Source organism: Labrus bergylta, chromosome 16 (genome assembly GCF_963930695.1).
Source record: "Labrus bergylta chromosome 16, fLabBer1.1, whole genome shotgun sequence".
NCBI classification, from domain to species: domain Eukaryota; kingdom Metazoa; phylum Chordata; class Actinopteri; order Labriformes; family Labridae; genus Labrus; species Labrus bergylta.
This window is the reverse complement of record NC_089210.1, coordinates 8,542,547-8,557,096: the sequence shown is the minus strand read 5'-3', so window position 1 is coordinate 8,557,096 and position 14,550 is coordinate 8,542,547. Positions and strand designations below refer to the sequence as shown.

The 14,550-nt window shown below is 41.5% G+C and overlaps 2 protein-coding genes across 2 annotated transcripts; one reads left to right on the top strand and one right to left on the bottom strand.

The window, feature by feature from the left end:
- The first annotated feature begins 1,004 nt into the window (after nucleotides 1–1,004).
- LOC110005691 (heat shock 70 kDa protein 1) lies at nucleotides 1,005–4,151 on the top strand. The gene is made up of 2 exons (XM_020660971.3): nucleotides 1,005–1,218; nucleotides 1,842–4,151. Exon 2 carries the CDS (start codon nucleotides 1,861–1,863, stop codon nucleotides 3,778–3,780), a length of 1,920 nt encoding a protein of 639 aa, XP_020516627.2. The 5' UTR covers nucleotides 1,005–1,218; nucleotides 1,842–1,860; the 3' UTR covers nucleotides 3,781–4,151.
- Nucleotides 4,152–4,906: 755 nt separating this feature from the next.
- tlcd3ba (TLC domain containing 3Ba) lies at nucleotides 4,907–14,139 on the bottom strand. Its single transcript, XM_020660970.3, has 6 exons — nucleotides 13,230–14,139; nucleotides 12,771–12,854; nucleotides 10,934–11,162; nucleotides 10,572–10,667; nucleotides 6,566–6,675; nucleotides 4,907–5,923 (listed from the first exon to the last, which is right to left on the bottom strand). The coding sequence occupies exons 1-6, from the start codon at nucleotides 13,346–13,348 to the stop codon at nucleotides 5,683–5,685; spliced, it is 879 nt and encodes a 292-aa protein (XP_020516626.2). The 5' UTR covers nucleotides 13,349–14,139; the 3' UTR covers nucleotides 4,907–5,682.
- Nucleotides 14,140–14,550: the final 411 nt, after the last annotated feature.

Here is a 14,550-nt window from a genome sequence, read left to right as displayed (position 1 = left end):
TCTTGCAAAGAATGACATAGAAAGACTAACATTTGCTTAACTAAAGGTAAATGCCATGCACTGTAACCACAATGTATAATAAAAAACCTGTTAAATGTCAATGTAAAGGAGGCTGAAAGGAGGATTCTTAGTTAAACACAACAACAACTGTATCTGGCATCAAAAGAAAAAATATATACAGAACAGATGTGACTTTGACCTATAAGTTTTTATTCCCTTCTTTAAAAAAAGTGCTAGAAATGAAAAACCCTGATTCATTAAAAAGTAGGCTACTTAAACCTTTTCTCTGTTCTCTCTTGTTCTGCCCATCACAATCTGTTTCCTCTTCATTCTACAGGAGGTTGGCACCACCTACTGGCCAACCAGCATTAATAAGCCTACCGTGTAGCCTATAGACTGAGTTTCTAACATCCCGAATACACAAATCAAGGCACATATTCCTTAAATTACTTGCATAAAAATGTGTTTGTCAATCAACATGTTTATGTTAAAATTCTGCTTTGCTTCAGTATTTCAGGCTTTTGGTAAAACTGTATCTTAATAGCCTACATAAAATTGATTTAAATGTTTCACTGCCAAAATACAGAAGTCCTTAGTGGACACACATCCAAATTTGTTATTTAACTACATTTCTGTTGTTTTCTCAAGATCTCTAATGCAATCTTAAGTGTGCAAATTTAATCTGCCCATTCAACTTTGAATTTCTGAAGTAAAGGAAGATAGGATACTTCAAATCCTCCACTTGTCTAAAGTCGAGGTGCAGCCTATGGGTACAGCTGGCAAAAGGAAAGAATAGACCATTTGGGGTGTCAGTAGTCACGCCTGAAGGAGTCGTCGCTCGACATGAAAATCAAGATCAGTTTGACAGTCAGTGTGTTTAGTGTTAGTGTGTTTTTGTGACGCGTGTGTATGAGTATTCAATATTTCTACATGTGTTCAAAGAGTCTGTTCTGGTTGTCGCTGAGCGCGCACAGAACGAACGAGAAATATGTAGAAACTTCTGGCACAAGCTTCCGAGTGACGTCATCACGCCGAGCTTCTTTTTTATTGGACGACGACGTCAGGGAAAGCTCGAGAAATGACCAGAAGGGAGCGAGCAGAGTATAAAATAACGAAGACGGCTGGTAGTAACCATGACTACGAAGAACCTGGACGAGGGAATCGCGACAGCACAAGATAGAACAACTCTTTTCCCTCTGCTGTCTTCTTTTAGCAAGGGTAAGTAAGCTTTGTATATATTTATTTTTTTATTTTTTTACTAAAGTTTAATGCGATATCAAATTGTCTATTGGTTTGATGATATAAAGTCGTCGTTTATTGCTATTCCGGTTCTATCAACTTTTAAAGACCAACTGTCAGTTTCACTGTCAAACAGACTGTTTTAATATTAATGGAGTTTAACTTTACGAAACGTGTTTTTAGACTTAAAAATAAAAATAAAAAAAGTTTTGCAGTTCCATTAAACGGGCATATTTAAAGTTTTTGGCACACAAATAAAAGTATTACAAATGAAATTCCCTTTTGAAATAATTCCTTCATTTGGTAGGAAGACAAATGCACCTTTTTAAGAATATTACCTTACTTTTTAATCTTATTAATTCAATTAAAAAAGCTAAATGAATTATTTACTTGTTAATTGGAAGATTTCTTTTCACGACCATGTATATTACCTACCATTGAAGGCTTGTCACTTGATATTAATGTGGCTGTAAATTGCGTGGATGGTAGTTTCTGTATATTATTGCCAAGTGTATGATTGGGAAGCTGTAAGAAAATATATGCGATTGATATAAACTTTATTTACGATGTTTTTGTCTCTGTTTTTGTTTCTGCATTTATAGGAAATAGAAAACAATCAAGATGTCACCAGCTAAGGGTGTAGCAATCGGCATTGACCTGGGCACCACCTACTCTTGTGTGGGGATTTTCCAGCATGGAAAAGTAGAAATTATCGCCAACGACCAGGGTAACAGGACCACCCCCAGTTATGTAGCATTCACTGACACAGAGAGGCTCATTGGGGATGCAGCCAAGAACCAGGTGGCTCTGAACCCCAGCAACACTGTGTTTGATGCCAAGAGACTGATTGGAAGAAAGATGGATGATCCAGTGGTGCAGGCTGACATGAAGCACTGGCCCTTCAATGTGGTCGGAGATGGAGGGAGGCCCAAAATTCAAGTGGAGTACAAAGGTGAGAACAAATCCTTCTACCCTGAGGAGGTTTCCTCCATGGTCCTGGTGAAGATGAAGGAGATTGCTGAGGCCTATCTTGGTCAAAAGGTGTCCAACGCAGTCATCACAGTCCCGGCGTACTTCAACGACTCTCAGCGGCAGGCGACTAAAGATGCAGGCGTCATCGCAGGACTGAATGTCCTGAGGATCATCAACGAGCCCACAGCAGCTGCCATCGCGTACGGTTTGGACAAAGGCAAATCAGGAGAACATAACGTCCTAATCTTTGACCTAGGTGGAGGAACCTTTGATGTGTCCATCCTGACTATTGAAGATGGTATCTTTGAGGTAAAATCCACAGCTGGAGACACTCACCTGGGTGGAGAGGACTTTGACAACCGCATGGTTAACCACTTTGTGGAGGAGTTCAAGAGGAAACACAAGAAGGATATTAGTCAGAACAAGAGAGCCTTGAGGAGGCTGCGCACAGCTTGTGAGAGGGCCAAGAGAACCCTGTCGTCCAGCTCCCAGGCCAGCATCGAGATTGATTCTCTGTTTGAGGGCATTGACTTTTACACCTCCATCACCAGAGCTCGCTTTGAGGAGCTGTGCACCGACCTGTTCAGGGGAACACTGGAGCCGGTGGAGAAAGCCCTGAGGGACGCCAAAATGGACAAGGCACAGATCCAGGACATCGTCCTGGTGGGAGGCTCCACCCGAATCCCCAAAATCCAGAAACTGCTGCAGGACTTCTTTAATGGCAGGGAACTGAACAAGAGCATCAACCCAGATGAGGCGGTGGCTTACGGTGCAGCTGTCCAGGCCGCCATCCTCACTGGTGACAACTCTGGGAATGTCCAGGACCTTCTGCTGCTGGACGTGGCGCCTCTGTCCCTGGGTATAGAGACAGCTGGAGGAGTCATGACATCCCTGATAAAACGCAACACCACAATCCCCACTAAACAAACCCAGGTGTTCAGCACCTACTCCGACAACCAGCCTGGTGTTCTCATCCAGGTCTATGAAGGGGAAAGAGCCATGACCAAGGACAACAACCTGCTGGGCAGGTTTGAGCTGACAGGAATCCCTCCTGCTCCAAGAGGAGTCCCACAGATCGAGGTCACCTTCGACGTGGACGCCAATGGTATTTTGAATGTGTCCGCAGTGGACAAAAGCACCGGCAAAGAGAACAGGATCACCATCAACAACGATAAGGGCCGTCTTAGCAAAGAGGAGATCGAAAGGATGGTGCAGGATGCCGACAAATACAAAGCTGAGGACGAACTTCAGAGGGAGAAAATTGCTGCCAAGAACTCACTGGAGTCTTACGCCTTCAACGTGAAGAGCAGTGCGCAGGACGAGAACCTGAAGGGGAAGATTAGTGAAGAGGAGCAGAAGAAGCTGATTGAGAAGTGCGATGAGACCATCACATGGTTTGAGAACAACCAGCTGGCTGATAAGGAGGAGTACCAACACCAGCAGAAAGAGCTGGAGAAAGTGTGTAACCCTATCATGAGCAGGTTGTATCAGGGAGGAATGCCTGCAAGCAGCTGTAGGGAGGAGGCTGGATCCGCAGCCCAGGGGCCCACCATTGAGGAGGTGGACTAAAGTGTCCTTTGATATGGACTCTTTGACCTCACTAACTGTTTCAAAAAATACAACTGTAACTTAATGGCTATGTTCCAAACTTGGCCCTTTTTAAATGTGATGAATAGGATGCAGTGTTCCTAAATGTTTACAATCTTCCATGTTAATGTAATCTCCTTTTTTGTTATAAATATTTTTTTAAAATCCAACTTTAACTCTATCTTCTGTAGAGATATATTATATCGTTATTGTAAAAAAAATTGATGCATAAATTGTAAGAATCCTTAAATGTTAATGTATCTTTTGTCTCTGCCCTGTTAGATTTTAAATAAAAAAAATCTAAAATAAGATTTTTCATTCTGGTGATTTGATTATTGTTGCAATTAATCAAGTTATAAATACTAATGTATCCAAAATGTAAAGAATACAGTAATGTTTGTATTTAATGATGGTTCTATATACTACATAAAGCTTTAATTCAAAGCTGCAAAATGTTCAATGTTCAAATGTTCACGTAAAGACATTCAAACTTGTATATTTTTATGTTAAATATGCAGTCTGTATCTTAAGAAGTGTATGAACAATATATCTCTTCTAATCAACCATAAAAAGCCAAAAATATTGTCCAGGGAAATTTGCAAAGAAAAGGAAAGTTAGGGGAAAGAAGTTCTGAAGAAATATATGGAAGTAGGGATGATAGGAGATATGTACAACCACACAAGTAGAAAGAAGTAAAGAAGAACCAAAGAGGTATGACAAAGGAAAAGACTGAAAGAAAGATTGAAGGGGAAAGGAAAGGAGGAAAAATCCCTTATGGAATGGGAAAATGAGAAAAAAAACATTTGTATTAAAATACAGGGATGAACTATATTACAGCAGTAAAAAGGCAATAAACTAAGGTTGAAGATGTGTTTTAAAACTGCTGTTATGACACAGTTTGTCCACTAGAGGGCAGTGATGACATCCTTTTCATCCAATATTTTTTTCCTTTCGTTCCCTTTGTTTCTTCCCTATCTTTTTTCTGGTTTCCTGCTCATCTTAATTTTTTCTGTCTGTCCCTTGAGATCTTTTCTGCAAACGCATTTATGTTCATGTGTTTAACTTTACTTATTTTCCTTCCTCTGTCTTTGTTACATTTTTCCCCTTTCCAACTTTTTACTTTCTTCAGCTTATTTCACAATCTCTTTCCTTCTTTTATCTAATTCATGTCATTCCTCATGTCTTCTCATCCTCATCTCTTAGTAAGTTTAATGATTAAGGCAAGAACCAAAAGAAAAATATTTGTGGTGTGCTTCGTCTGAGACCAAATATGAGGTTATTATTTATTTTTACAGAAAAACAGTTAAAAAAAATACAACAAGATGTATATATAATCAAATCAGGTACTTTAAGGTTTATTTAACAGTTTAAAAAAGTTCAAATAAAAAAATAAAACTAATGAATGTTGTCTCCTGGATCCGTTCTGAGTATAATGATAAGTGGCTGTGTATTTTCACTTCTTAATAAGTTTTCAGTATCAGCTGTTTAAAGTATTTTAAATCTTCCATCTTCCAACTTCCTGAATTAATCCCAGAGAGGAAATGTACTGGTTTCAACAACATTACTCTGTCTTCATAGTCGAGTTCTTCTCGTGGTAAAATTTCAAATGGATAATGAATCAATACATTCCTGAATTGCAGATTTCATTTGTGTCTTCATCTGGTTAAAGTTGTCCATGACTAATTCTGAATACTCTCTGTTTCAGTCCGACTTCCTCTGACTTTTCTTCACTTTTTTGTTCCTCTGACCATCACTGCTTTAGGTGTTGACATCAAACTTTTTACAGGTTTTGTCCACATTTAACAGAACCTCCCTGTTCATGACCTTAAGTTGAAGTTTAAAGTCAGTTTTTTGGTATTTGTGACCTTTCCCTGTCCTCCAGCTTCAGCGTCTGCGTGTCTGTCCCTCCTCCTGATGACAAGTGCAGCCGTTGTTCTGTTTCAGGCAGCTCTCATCTTTTAAGGTCGTCTGCGGTGACTTTGAACGTCCCGTGATGAAGAGGCGGAGGGCTCCTCTGCAGATCAGTGCAAACCAGTAGAGCTGCAGGGGCCAGAGCAGAGCAGCCCCCAGGTTACACTGCCAGGGGGTCACCAGTGGAACCGAGTACAGTGGGATGGATGCATACCTGAAACACAGAGGAGATGCTGCTGTTTAATCATCAATCCAATCTGTTCATACAGTTCCAAACAAACTCAGAGTACTTTACAAATGATTGACAAAACAATGTCAAAATTAATAGACAGACTAATTCTCAGCAAGAAAAGATAACACGAGCAATGAAAAATAACACAAAAAGATCAAGGGAATAAGTTCAATAAAACATAAAAGTAAAATACCTACAATTTAAATTAAACCAAGCTCCAACAAAATGAAATAACTTGATGATAGTAAATACAGAGCTTAAAATTCCACAATTCTGCTTTGTGTTTAACGCTAATAAGCGAATGTTAGCGTGCAAACAGGCTTAACTTGATGTGATTTATCCAAGTGGCAACATCAGTTGTTGAAAAATGAAGCCAATATGGAAGTGCAAAATCCTGCAGTTCCTTGAGTGTCCGTCAAACACACACTCCATTCAAAGGAGCCAGCACTGCAATACCCTTGTTCCTGTGCTTTTCAAAGGTGCATTCTTTGTAACAAATAAAACTCCTTCTTTTAATATTTTCTTTAAAAGCAGAAAGTTGTTTCACCAAAACATACTGATATATCAGCCCAATCAAAAGTAAACGCTATGCAGTAAAAGCAACAACATTTCCAGTCCAGTTACCTGCTGTATGCGTAGTACAGGTATGGGAAGAGTAACACCCTACAGCCGAAGAAGGTGAGTAGCATGAGGCCTCCGTTCACTTTGTGCAGTAGAGTGTGCTGCTTCCTGTACTGAAGAGAAAAAGAGGAAGAAGTTGAACTGAACAAGGATGGTTAAGGATGGTTGTTTTATTGTTCAAGCATCTTAAAATTGATCAGAATTTGAGAACATGCCCAAGGAGCTCTGCTTTTTCTTAATGAAATCATCTTTTATCATACAATAAACAAAGATAGTTTTCTTATAAAGGTGGGATTTAACTGAATCAATTCTACAATTCTACAATTCACTTAGCAGACGCTTTTATCCAAAGCGACGTACATCAGAGAGTAAGCACAACACAAGCAAGGATCTAGAAAAAAGGGGAACAATGTCAGTAAGAGCAAACGATCAGTTTTGAGTCCGATTGGACCCACAGGAGGCATTGCACAGAGGCAAAGCACAACATTGACGGCAGTTCTTGAGAGCTCTAATCAGTATAGAAACCATCTTATAAGTCATCGTTATCAAACAAAACCATCGTCACAACCATCATCATCATCAATAATATCGAGACCATCATCATTAAGTTAGTAGGTATTCATGAAAGAGCTGGGTCTTTAGCTTTTTCTTAAAGGTGCAGAGGGACTCTGCAGATCAAATGGAGTTTGGAAGTTCATTCCACCACCAGGAGGCAACAGAGGAGAAGAGTCTAGTCAGAGACTTAGGACCCTGTTGTGAAGGTTGGATCAGACACCTTTAGTTTTTGTTGCTGTTTTGTAAGCGAGCAGCAGAGTTTTAAATTTGATGCAAGCAGTAACTGGGAGCCAGTGTAAGGAGATGAACAGCAGAGTGACATGCGCTCTTTTAGGAAGGTTGAAGACCAGTCGTGCTGCTGCATTCTGTATCATTTGCAGGGTTTTGATAGTGCATGTAGGAAGACCTGCCAGTAGAGAGTTGCAATAGTCGATGCGTGATATCACAAGAGCCTGTACCAGTAGCCGTGTAGCATGTTCTGACAGGTAAGGTCTGATCTTCCTGATGTTATACAGGGCAAATCGACATGACCGGGCAATCGAGGCTACTTGAACCTTAAAAGTTAGCTGGTCATCAATCATGACACCCAGGTTCCAGGCAGACTTTGTGGGCATGAGTTTGGTTGTTCCAAGCTGGATATTGATCTGTAGTTGCATAGAGGGCTGGGATGACAAAGAGCTCAGTCTTTGAAAGATTGAGTTGAAGGTGGCGCTCATTCATCCATTTAGAGATATCAGCAAGGCATGACAAGATTCTTGCAGAGACTGTAACATCGTCTGGCGGGACTGACAGGAAGAGCTGGGTATCGTCAGCATAGCAGTGGTATGAGAAGCCATGAGAGCGGATTCTTGAACCAAGTGAGCTTGTATATGGAGAAGAGAAGGGGACCAAGCACTGACCCTTGAGGTACCCCTGTGGATAAGCTGTGCGCTTTGGACACTTTTCCCTTCCACAACACTCTAAAGGATCGCCCAGAGAGGTAGGACACGAACCAGCAGAGGGCAGATCCTGAGATGCCAAGTTCAGAGAGAGTGGATAGGAGGATTTGATGGTTGACTGTGTCAAAGGCAGCAGACAGGTCTAGCAGTAAAATAACTGAGGACTGACCCACAGCTCTGGCAGCTATTCTGCCGTTAGCTATTCTAACGATTCTGTTACTGACAGTAGTGCAGTTTGAGTAGAGTGGCCCCGCTTACAGCCTGACTGATTTGGGTCAAACAGATCGTTTCTGGACAGGAACTCAGAGACTTGCTTAAAGACTGTGCGCTCAAGTATTTTTGACAGAAAGGGCAGAAGAGAAACCGGTCTGTAGTTTTCAACCTGGGCTGGGTTTAGTGTGGGTTTTTTGAGCAGAGCGGTGACCCGAGCTTGCTTGAATGCGGTGGGGAACACACCCGTTGACAGAGAGGAGTTCATGATATGCTTAAGTGCAGCATTAAGCGGAGAGGAAATGGTCTTCAGGAGGCTTGATGGTATTGGGTCCAGAGGACAGGTGGTGGGCCGAGAGTCTATCACAAGCTTAGAGATTTCATCCTCAGTCAGAGAGGAGAATGAGTCGAGTGAGGCACTTTTGGTTGGTGCCTTTGGGCTGAGTTGGTCAGACTCAGAAAACTGGTTACTGATGGTTGCAACCTTTTCAGTAAAATACGAGGCAAACATGTCTGGTGTGAACAGATCGGAGGGTGGAGGAGGAGGTGGTTGAAGCAGTGAGTTAAAAGCAGAAAACATTTTTGTTGTATCTGTGGCATTGCATATCTTGTTCTGATAATATGTTGTTTTGGCCGTTTTCAGGCTGGATGAGAATGAGACAAGTCTTTGCTTATAGTCATTGAGGTCAGCGGACTGTTTGGACTTTTGCCATTTTCTCTCTGCTGACCTCAGCCCTGCTCTTTGCTCTCTTATGACTTCCGTGAGCCATGGGCTAGGGTGGGTTTTGCGAGCGGGTTTGGACACCAGGGGGCAGAGCTTGTTCAGAGATGAGGCTAATGTGGAGCAGAGTATGTCTGTAGCCTCGTCTGTAGAGAGTGCGTTAAAGACCTTTTGGGCAGGCATGGCAGCCATTACCTCGTTCAGACAGCTGAGCTGGCCTGAGCGAGCGCATGTTTTGGTGGTATGACACCATTTGTGGGTGTGCTTGAGGGAGTTCCGGCAAGGAGATTGTGAATTAAATAAAGAAGTGGTTTCATAGATGCAGAGGGGTGACAGTCAAGTTTGCTGTCGAGCAGTTCCGAGTCAGAATTAAATCAAGAGTGTTGCCAGCTTTGTGGGTAGGAGGAGTTGGGACCTGCGTGAGGTCAAATGAGGATGGGAGAGCAAGGAAGTCTGTTGCCTGGGCTTTATCAGTGTGTATATTCATGTCTCCCATTACAATCAGTGGTGTTCCATCATCAGGGATTTTCTGAGAGTAGCATGCCCAGTTCCACAACAAAATCATTCAGATTACACCCTGGTGGGCGGTAAATGATAGCAATGTACATTTTAATAGGAGCAGTAACCAAGATTGCGTGGTATTCAAATGAGGAGTTGTTGCTCAGTGGGAAGAGTTTATTGAATTTCCAGGTATTAGAAATGAAGATACCTGTACCACCTCCACATCCAACAGAGCGGGGTGTGAGAACACTGTGTCAACAGAAAGAGCAGCTGGTGTGACTGTATTTTCACAGCAGATTGACAGTTCCAGAGGCCAAAAGTAAATGAAGGGTGGGTAGAAGAGGCTTTCTTAAGCAGAGACAAGTTGTAAAGATTTTGTTGTTGTAAACTCTATGAAAGATGTGTCTTTTCCTGTTCCCATGAGTGACAGAGATTTCTTTGTAGCACATGTTGCGTTTAGCAGATGACCAGAGAAAATAGGCAAAGCAGTAGTTGTGGATGCCCGGGCTCTGTGGCCACGCTGAAGTGTCAGTTTTCAGATCAGAGCTTGTTCTGCTGGCAGTTTCAGATTCAGACTCTTTTAAGCTTGGATTTTCCTGTTGATGCTCAGAGAATGAAACTTAAGTGCTCAGTCCAAACAAAGCCTGACAACGACCCACTATCGATATCTACTCAAAGCAAGTACTCAAAGCAAGAAAAACTACTTCTTGTTCTTGACAAAACAGACTGGATTGAGTCTAATGTATTCCTTGACTAAATAAGTGACTAAAACTAATTTATTCAAGCTTTTGAAACAGCATCACCAATACAGTATAACGAACACCTTCATGTCCCTCATTCAAGCGCTTTGAGAAGTCGGAAGACTAGAAAAGCGCTATACAAGATCAAGTCCATTTACCATTTACCATCAGTTATCTAACTGCTTATCCATTTGGGGTCACAGAGGCTGGAGCATATTCCAGCTGTCATTGGGTGAGAGGTGACCTTAATTTCATAGTTGTAAATGTTCTGTACACATTACATTCTGTCTACATATACAGTTTATACATTGGAGGGAAGAGGAGGCTGTTAGGGGCTGGATTACCTGAATGAGGACCTTTCCCAGGCAGACGGACGGTGTGCTGAGCTCAGCCAGAAACAAGAGGCCCTGAAAGTAATCACCTTTACCCTCCCTCCACAGCTGACACACACACACACACACACACACACACACACACACACACACACACACACACACACACACACACACACACACACACACACACACACACACACACACACACACACACACACACACACACACACACACACACACACACACACACACACACACACACATTAAAGTATTAGTCAACATGCTTTACTCATTTTCTGACTGTTAAAGAAACAATAATAGTGCTTAATGAGTAAAGGTCAATTAACACGTTAATGAATCGTCCTCCTTACCAGAGAGGCGGGGAAGCAGAAGGCCACCATGAAGATGTGATGAAGCACCATGAGCAGCTCTCGGCGCAGGTACCCCACCACAGCAGCTCTTGTGGACCGGATCCGACCCCCCTCCTCCTCCATGTGATCTTTGACCTGCAGCTTGTGCCAGTCGCACAAGAACATGGCGTAGATGTCATAGGCAAAGTAAGGAGTCGCAAATAGAATGTAGGTGTCAGTCAACCAATGTCTGAGGAGGAAAGCGTTGGGGGGGGAAAGTGTTAGTCTCCACTAATCATATGAACTATTGGCATTTAACTATCTTATAGATGTTTTATTCTGGTGTGTTTTCCAACCCTGAAATGTAACACAACTGAGTGGCAACGTGTAGGTCTTCTTAGTTTTTATTTTTAAGTACAAAAAAAGTCTGATTTATGTCCAAAGTTATGATTTAAAGTAGTAACAAAATTTTAGGGTGGCATCAGTGGTGGCCAATCATATTTCAAGGGGGGGCCATGCCACCCCTGCCCCCCATCTGAACACACCACTGCTGCCTGTATGAACAATAAGGTGACATGATGAGAGTCTCGGAGGAGAAATCCAGTGTTTTAAATCTTTGGCTCAAAGAGATTGCCTTGGTTGTTTTTTCTCATCTTTTCTATTTGAATGTGTATGTCGGTGTTGCATATTCCTTCATTACTTATTTCAAAAACATTTAGACGACAGTAAAAGAGTTGAGTTTTTATGCAGCTGCTCCCCCCAGAGATCTTTTCTGCATGGTCACTGTGTGTCTGTGGTGTGATTTGATAAACAAATGCGGGCCAACCCCCTTTCCACTTTGACAGGGAAATGAAGGAGCTGACAGAGGAAACCTGGGATTCACTGAAACAATCCCTCCTGTCTCACACTCTTCCTCTTAGTAATTTAGCTTCCTATTATCCTCAGTTTGGAGGATTAGGGTTCTCTGTGACCGTCTCAGAGACTGAAATAGCTCCTCTGCTGCTTGGCTCAGGAGATGCATTAGACTCGGATTTTTAAGTAGATTACAGACTGAGGACTGCTTCAGTCACATACATGAAGCCCCAGTGTATTAAAGAACTCTTGTTCTTAGGAAATACTGCCATCACGTTTTACTCTTTGAGCTGTATTATTTGGAAAATACATTTAAGGTTTATTTTGGGCTTTGTATGCCTTTATTACGAGTTAGGACAGTAGATAGAGCCAGAAAGAGAGAGAATGGGGAATGACATGCAGGAAAGGAGCCGCAAGTCAGATTTGAACACGGGCCATCCGCCTCGAGGACTATGGCGCATGCACTTACCACTATGCTACCAGCCTGTCTAAGTTTCAATTTTAGGGGTATTAGTAAGAAAAAAAATAAATAAAACTGAATTGTATCACAGTATGCTAGCATTTATTTAGGCTGCTCAATTTGTATTAAAGCTAAATTCCACCATCAGCATGCAAACATACCTAAGCTAACATGCTCATTTTCTTCAGGTAGCAAGGAGTGTTCTCCAGGCGTACCGTTGTTGTACTTTCACATTTCAAATGCCTGTTGAGTTAGCTATTTCAACTAATCTAAGTACGGTGTGGAGACAAAATGTTGACAGAAGCATTTGTTTCTTGAAAAGTAAAGTTTGGGGATTTAAATTTCTGGGCTAAAAGAGCATTGTTTCCATCTAAACACCAATGTAATGATGTTAGTGATACATAATGCCATGTTCACCATAGTTTCATAAATCATAGTTTACAGAGTTAGCATGCTAGTACTAGCTAATGTTAGCATTTCAAGAGATGAACATTTTTGTATACCCAAAAAAGTAAGAGGAGGATGAAAAGAGAAAGAAACCTTCACCTGTCCTGTATGATGTCTCTGCAGGAAGAGGCGATGATGCATCCAGCTGAGGAGGCCATGATGGCTTGGACAGAAGACACCAGTCTGAGAGCAGGAAGAAAAATAAATACTCAGTCAGTCTGTTTTATACTCAGGAGATATTTTTATAAGTCTTGTACTGTTTATTTGTTCTAAATCTGAACAGTGAAGAAAGCAAACATTTGAGGAGCACCACTGTTTTTGAAGACCTCTGATTGAACCTTCACTCAAACCTGACCCAACATCACGTTTGTTTGACCTCCTGAAGCTCCAATATCGTTCCTCTTCTTCAGACTTGATAAGTCAAAGACCAGGATCAGAATCAGAGACTTTGATCGTAACTGTTCAAACACTGTACATATTTTTAGGCTGACAATTAAGGAACAAATAGGAGGTCCTCACAAGGTACATGTGTATGTGTTTGGATGTGTGCATTCTTACCGTGTGGAGACGATGGCAGCATCCCCCTCGCTCCATCCCATCGTGTGTTTCAGACCCTTTTTGGAGAGCAGAAAGAGTCCTGGGAAGAAGACGGAGCCGGCAGCAATCAGGGCCGCCATGGCTCCTGAGTGTGTGTGTGCGAATATGTGTGTACTGATGTTTGTTTGTGTCCTACACACTCTGTAGATGTGCTGTGAATTTAAATGAGGACAGGTTTTCCAGGAGCTCAGAGAGGAGGATCAGCTGGGAGGAGCCTCCTGCTGCCACCTGTCAGAGGAGGTTATATACTCGACTGTTGTAAAGATACTAAAACCATGAAGAAGAAATACTCCGTGACAGAGAAATATCCTGAACTAAAAGTGAAACTGTAATTGGAATTATTAAAAAAAAGAAGATATTTTCTATTTTTTTAAATTATAATTGCTGAAATTGTTGATGTATGTAAATTACTAGATGCATCTAAAATGTAAATTAAAAATGTGACTATATTTATAAAAGAGCTATAAGAGCACCATCAGGTTTTTCAGACGGATGGATGGGATTTTTATGGTCTAAGTTTTCTCTTTTGTTTGAATTTCCTTTATAAAATAACTGAATGACTGCAAATCAATAGGAAATGACTGATCTGCTCTTTTAATTATTTCAACAAACTAGTAGAGGTTTTTCAAGGAAACTGTCTAGGAAGCTATTTATGAAATGACAGAAATAAGAAATTCAATGTTTTGTTCTCTGGCATTTTCATACCACAGCTGAATGAAAGATAATCTTCTGTTTGGCGTGCTGAGTCTTAAAATGTATTTGCTCAGATTCTTCCACATGAAAGACTGATGTTTTTATGTGTTCTCACTTTGAAGGTCACATACAGCCCTGCAAAATTCACTTCACAATGTTTTTCAAACACTAATATGTGTCCCTAGTTTGTCTTCATAGCCCTCAATTGTGAGAACCTACCTCTACCTCTTTTGCAAGCTCCAGAAAATGTGTGCTCAAACAGGCCATTTGGAGAGTTTCCCTTCATGACATCACAAAGGGCAGTAACCCCTCCCCCAGGTGGGAGACACTCCTACAGCTAGGTGTGTGTTCTGCCTTCTGAGTCTGCCTTCTTCCTGTAATCAATTCGGCATAGTGCCAGAAAGCCCGAGCCACCCACGTCCTTCCAGAGAGGGGCGTGGTCAAACACAGGTCATTTGCATTTAAAGGTACAGGCAATAGAGGGGTTCATAGACATGGTAAAATACTTGTTGAAAAGGAGGGTAATATGTGTCCTTTAAAATGTGTCTCCAGAGCCAGAACAGCTTGATACCAGCCGTATCTTAATGAG

Excerpts from the sequence above, each read along its gene's own strand:
- LOC110005691 (XM_020660971.3), top strand. The coding sequence starts at position 1,861 with ATGTCACCAGCTAAGGGTGTAGCAATCGGCATTGACCTGGGCACCACC.
- tlcd3ba (XM_020660970.3), bottom strand. The coding sequence starts at position 13,348 with ATGGCGGCCCTGATTGCTGCCGGCTCCGTCTTCTTCCCAGGACTCTTT. Across the intron at positions 11,163-12,770 it reads AGAGACATCATACAGGACAG|ACATTGGTTGACTGACACCT; the intron begins GTGAAGGTTTCT and ends TTTCCTCCTCAG. Across the intron at positions 10,668-10,933 it reads TCTGCTTCCCCGCCTCTCTG|CTGTGGAGGGAGGGTAAAGG; the intron begins GTAAGGAGGACG and ends TGTGTGTGTCAG.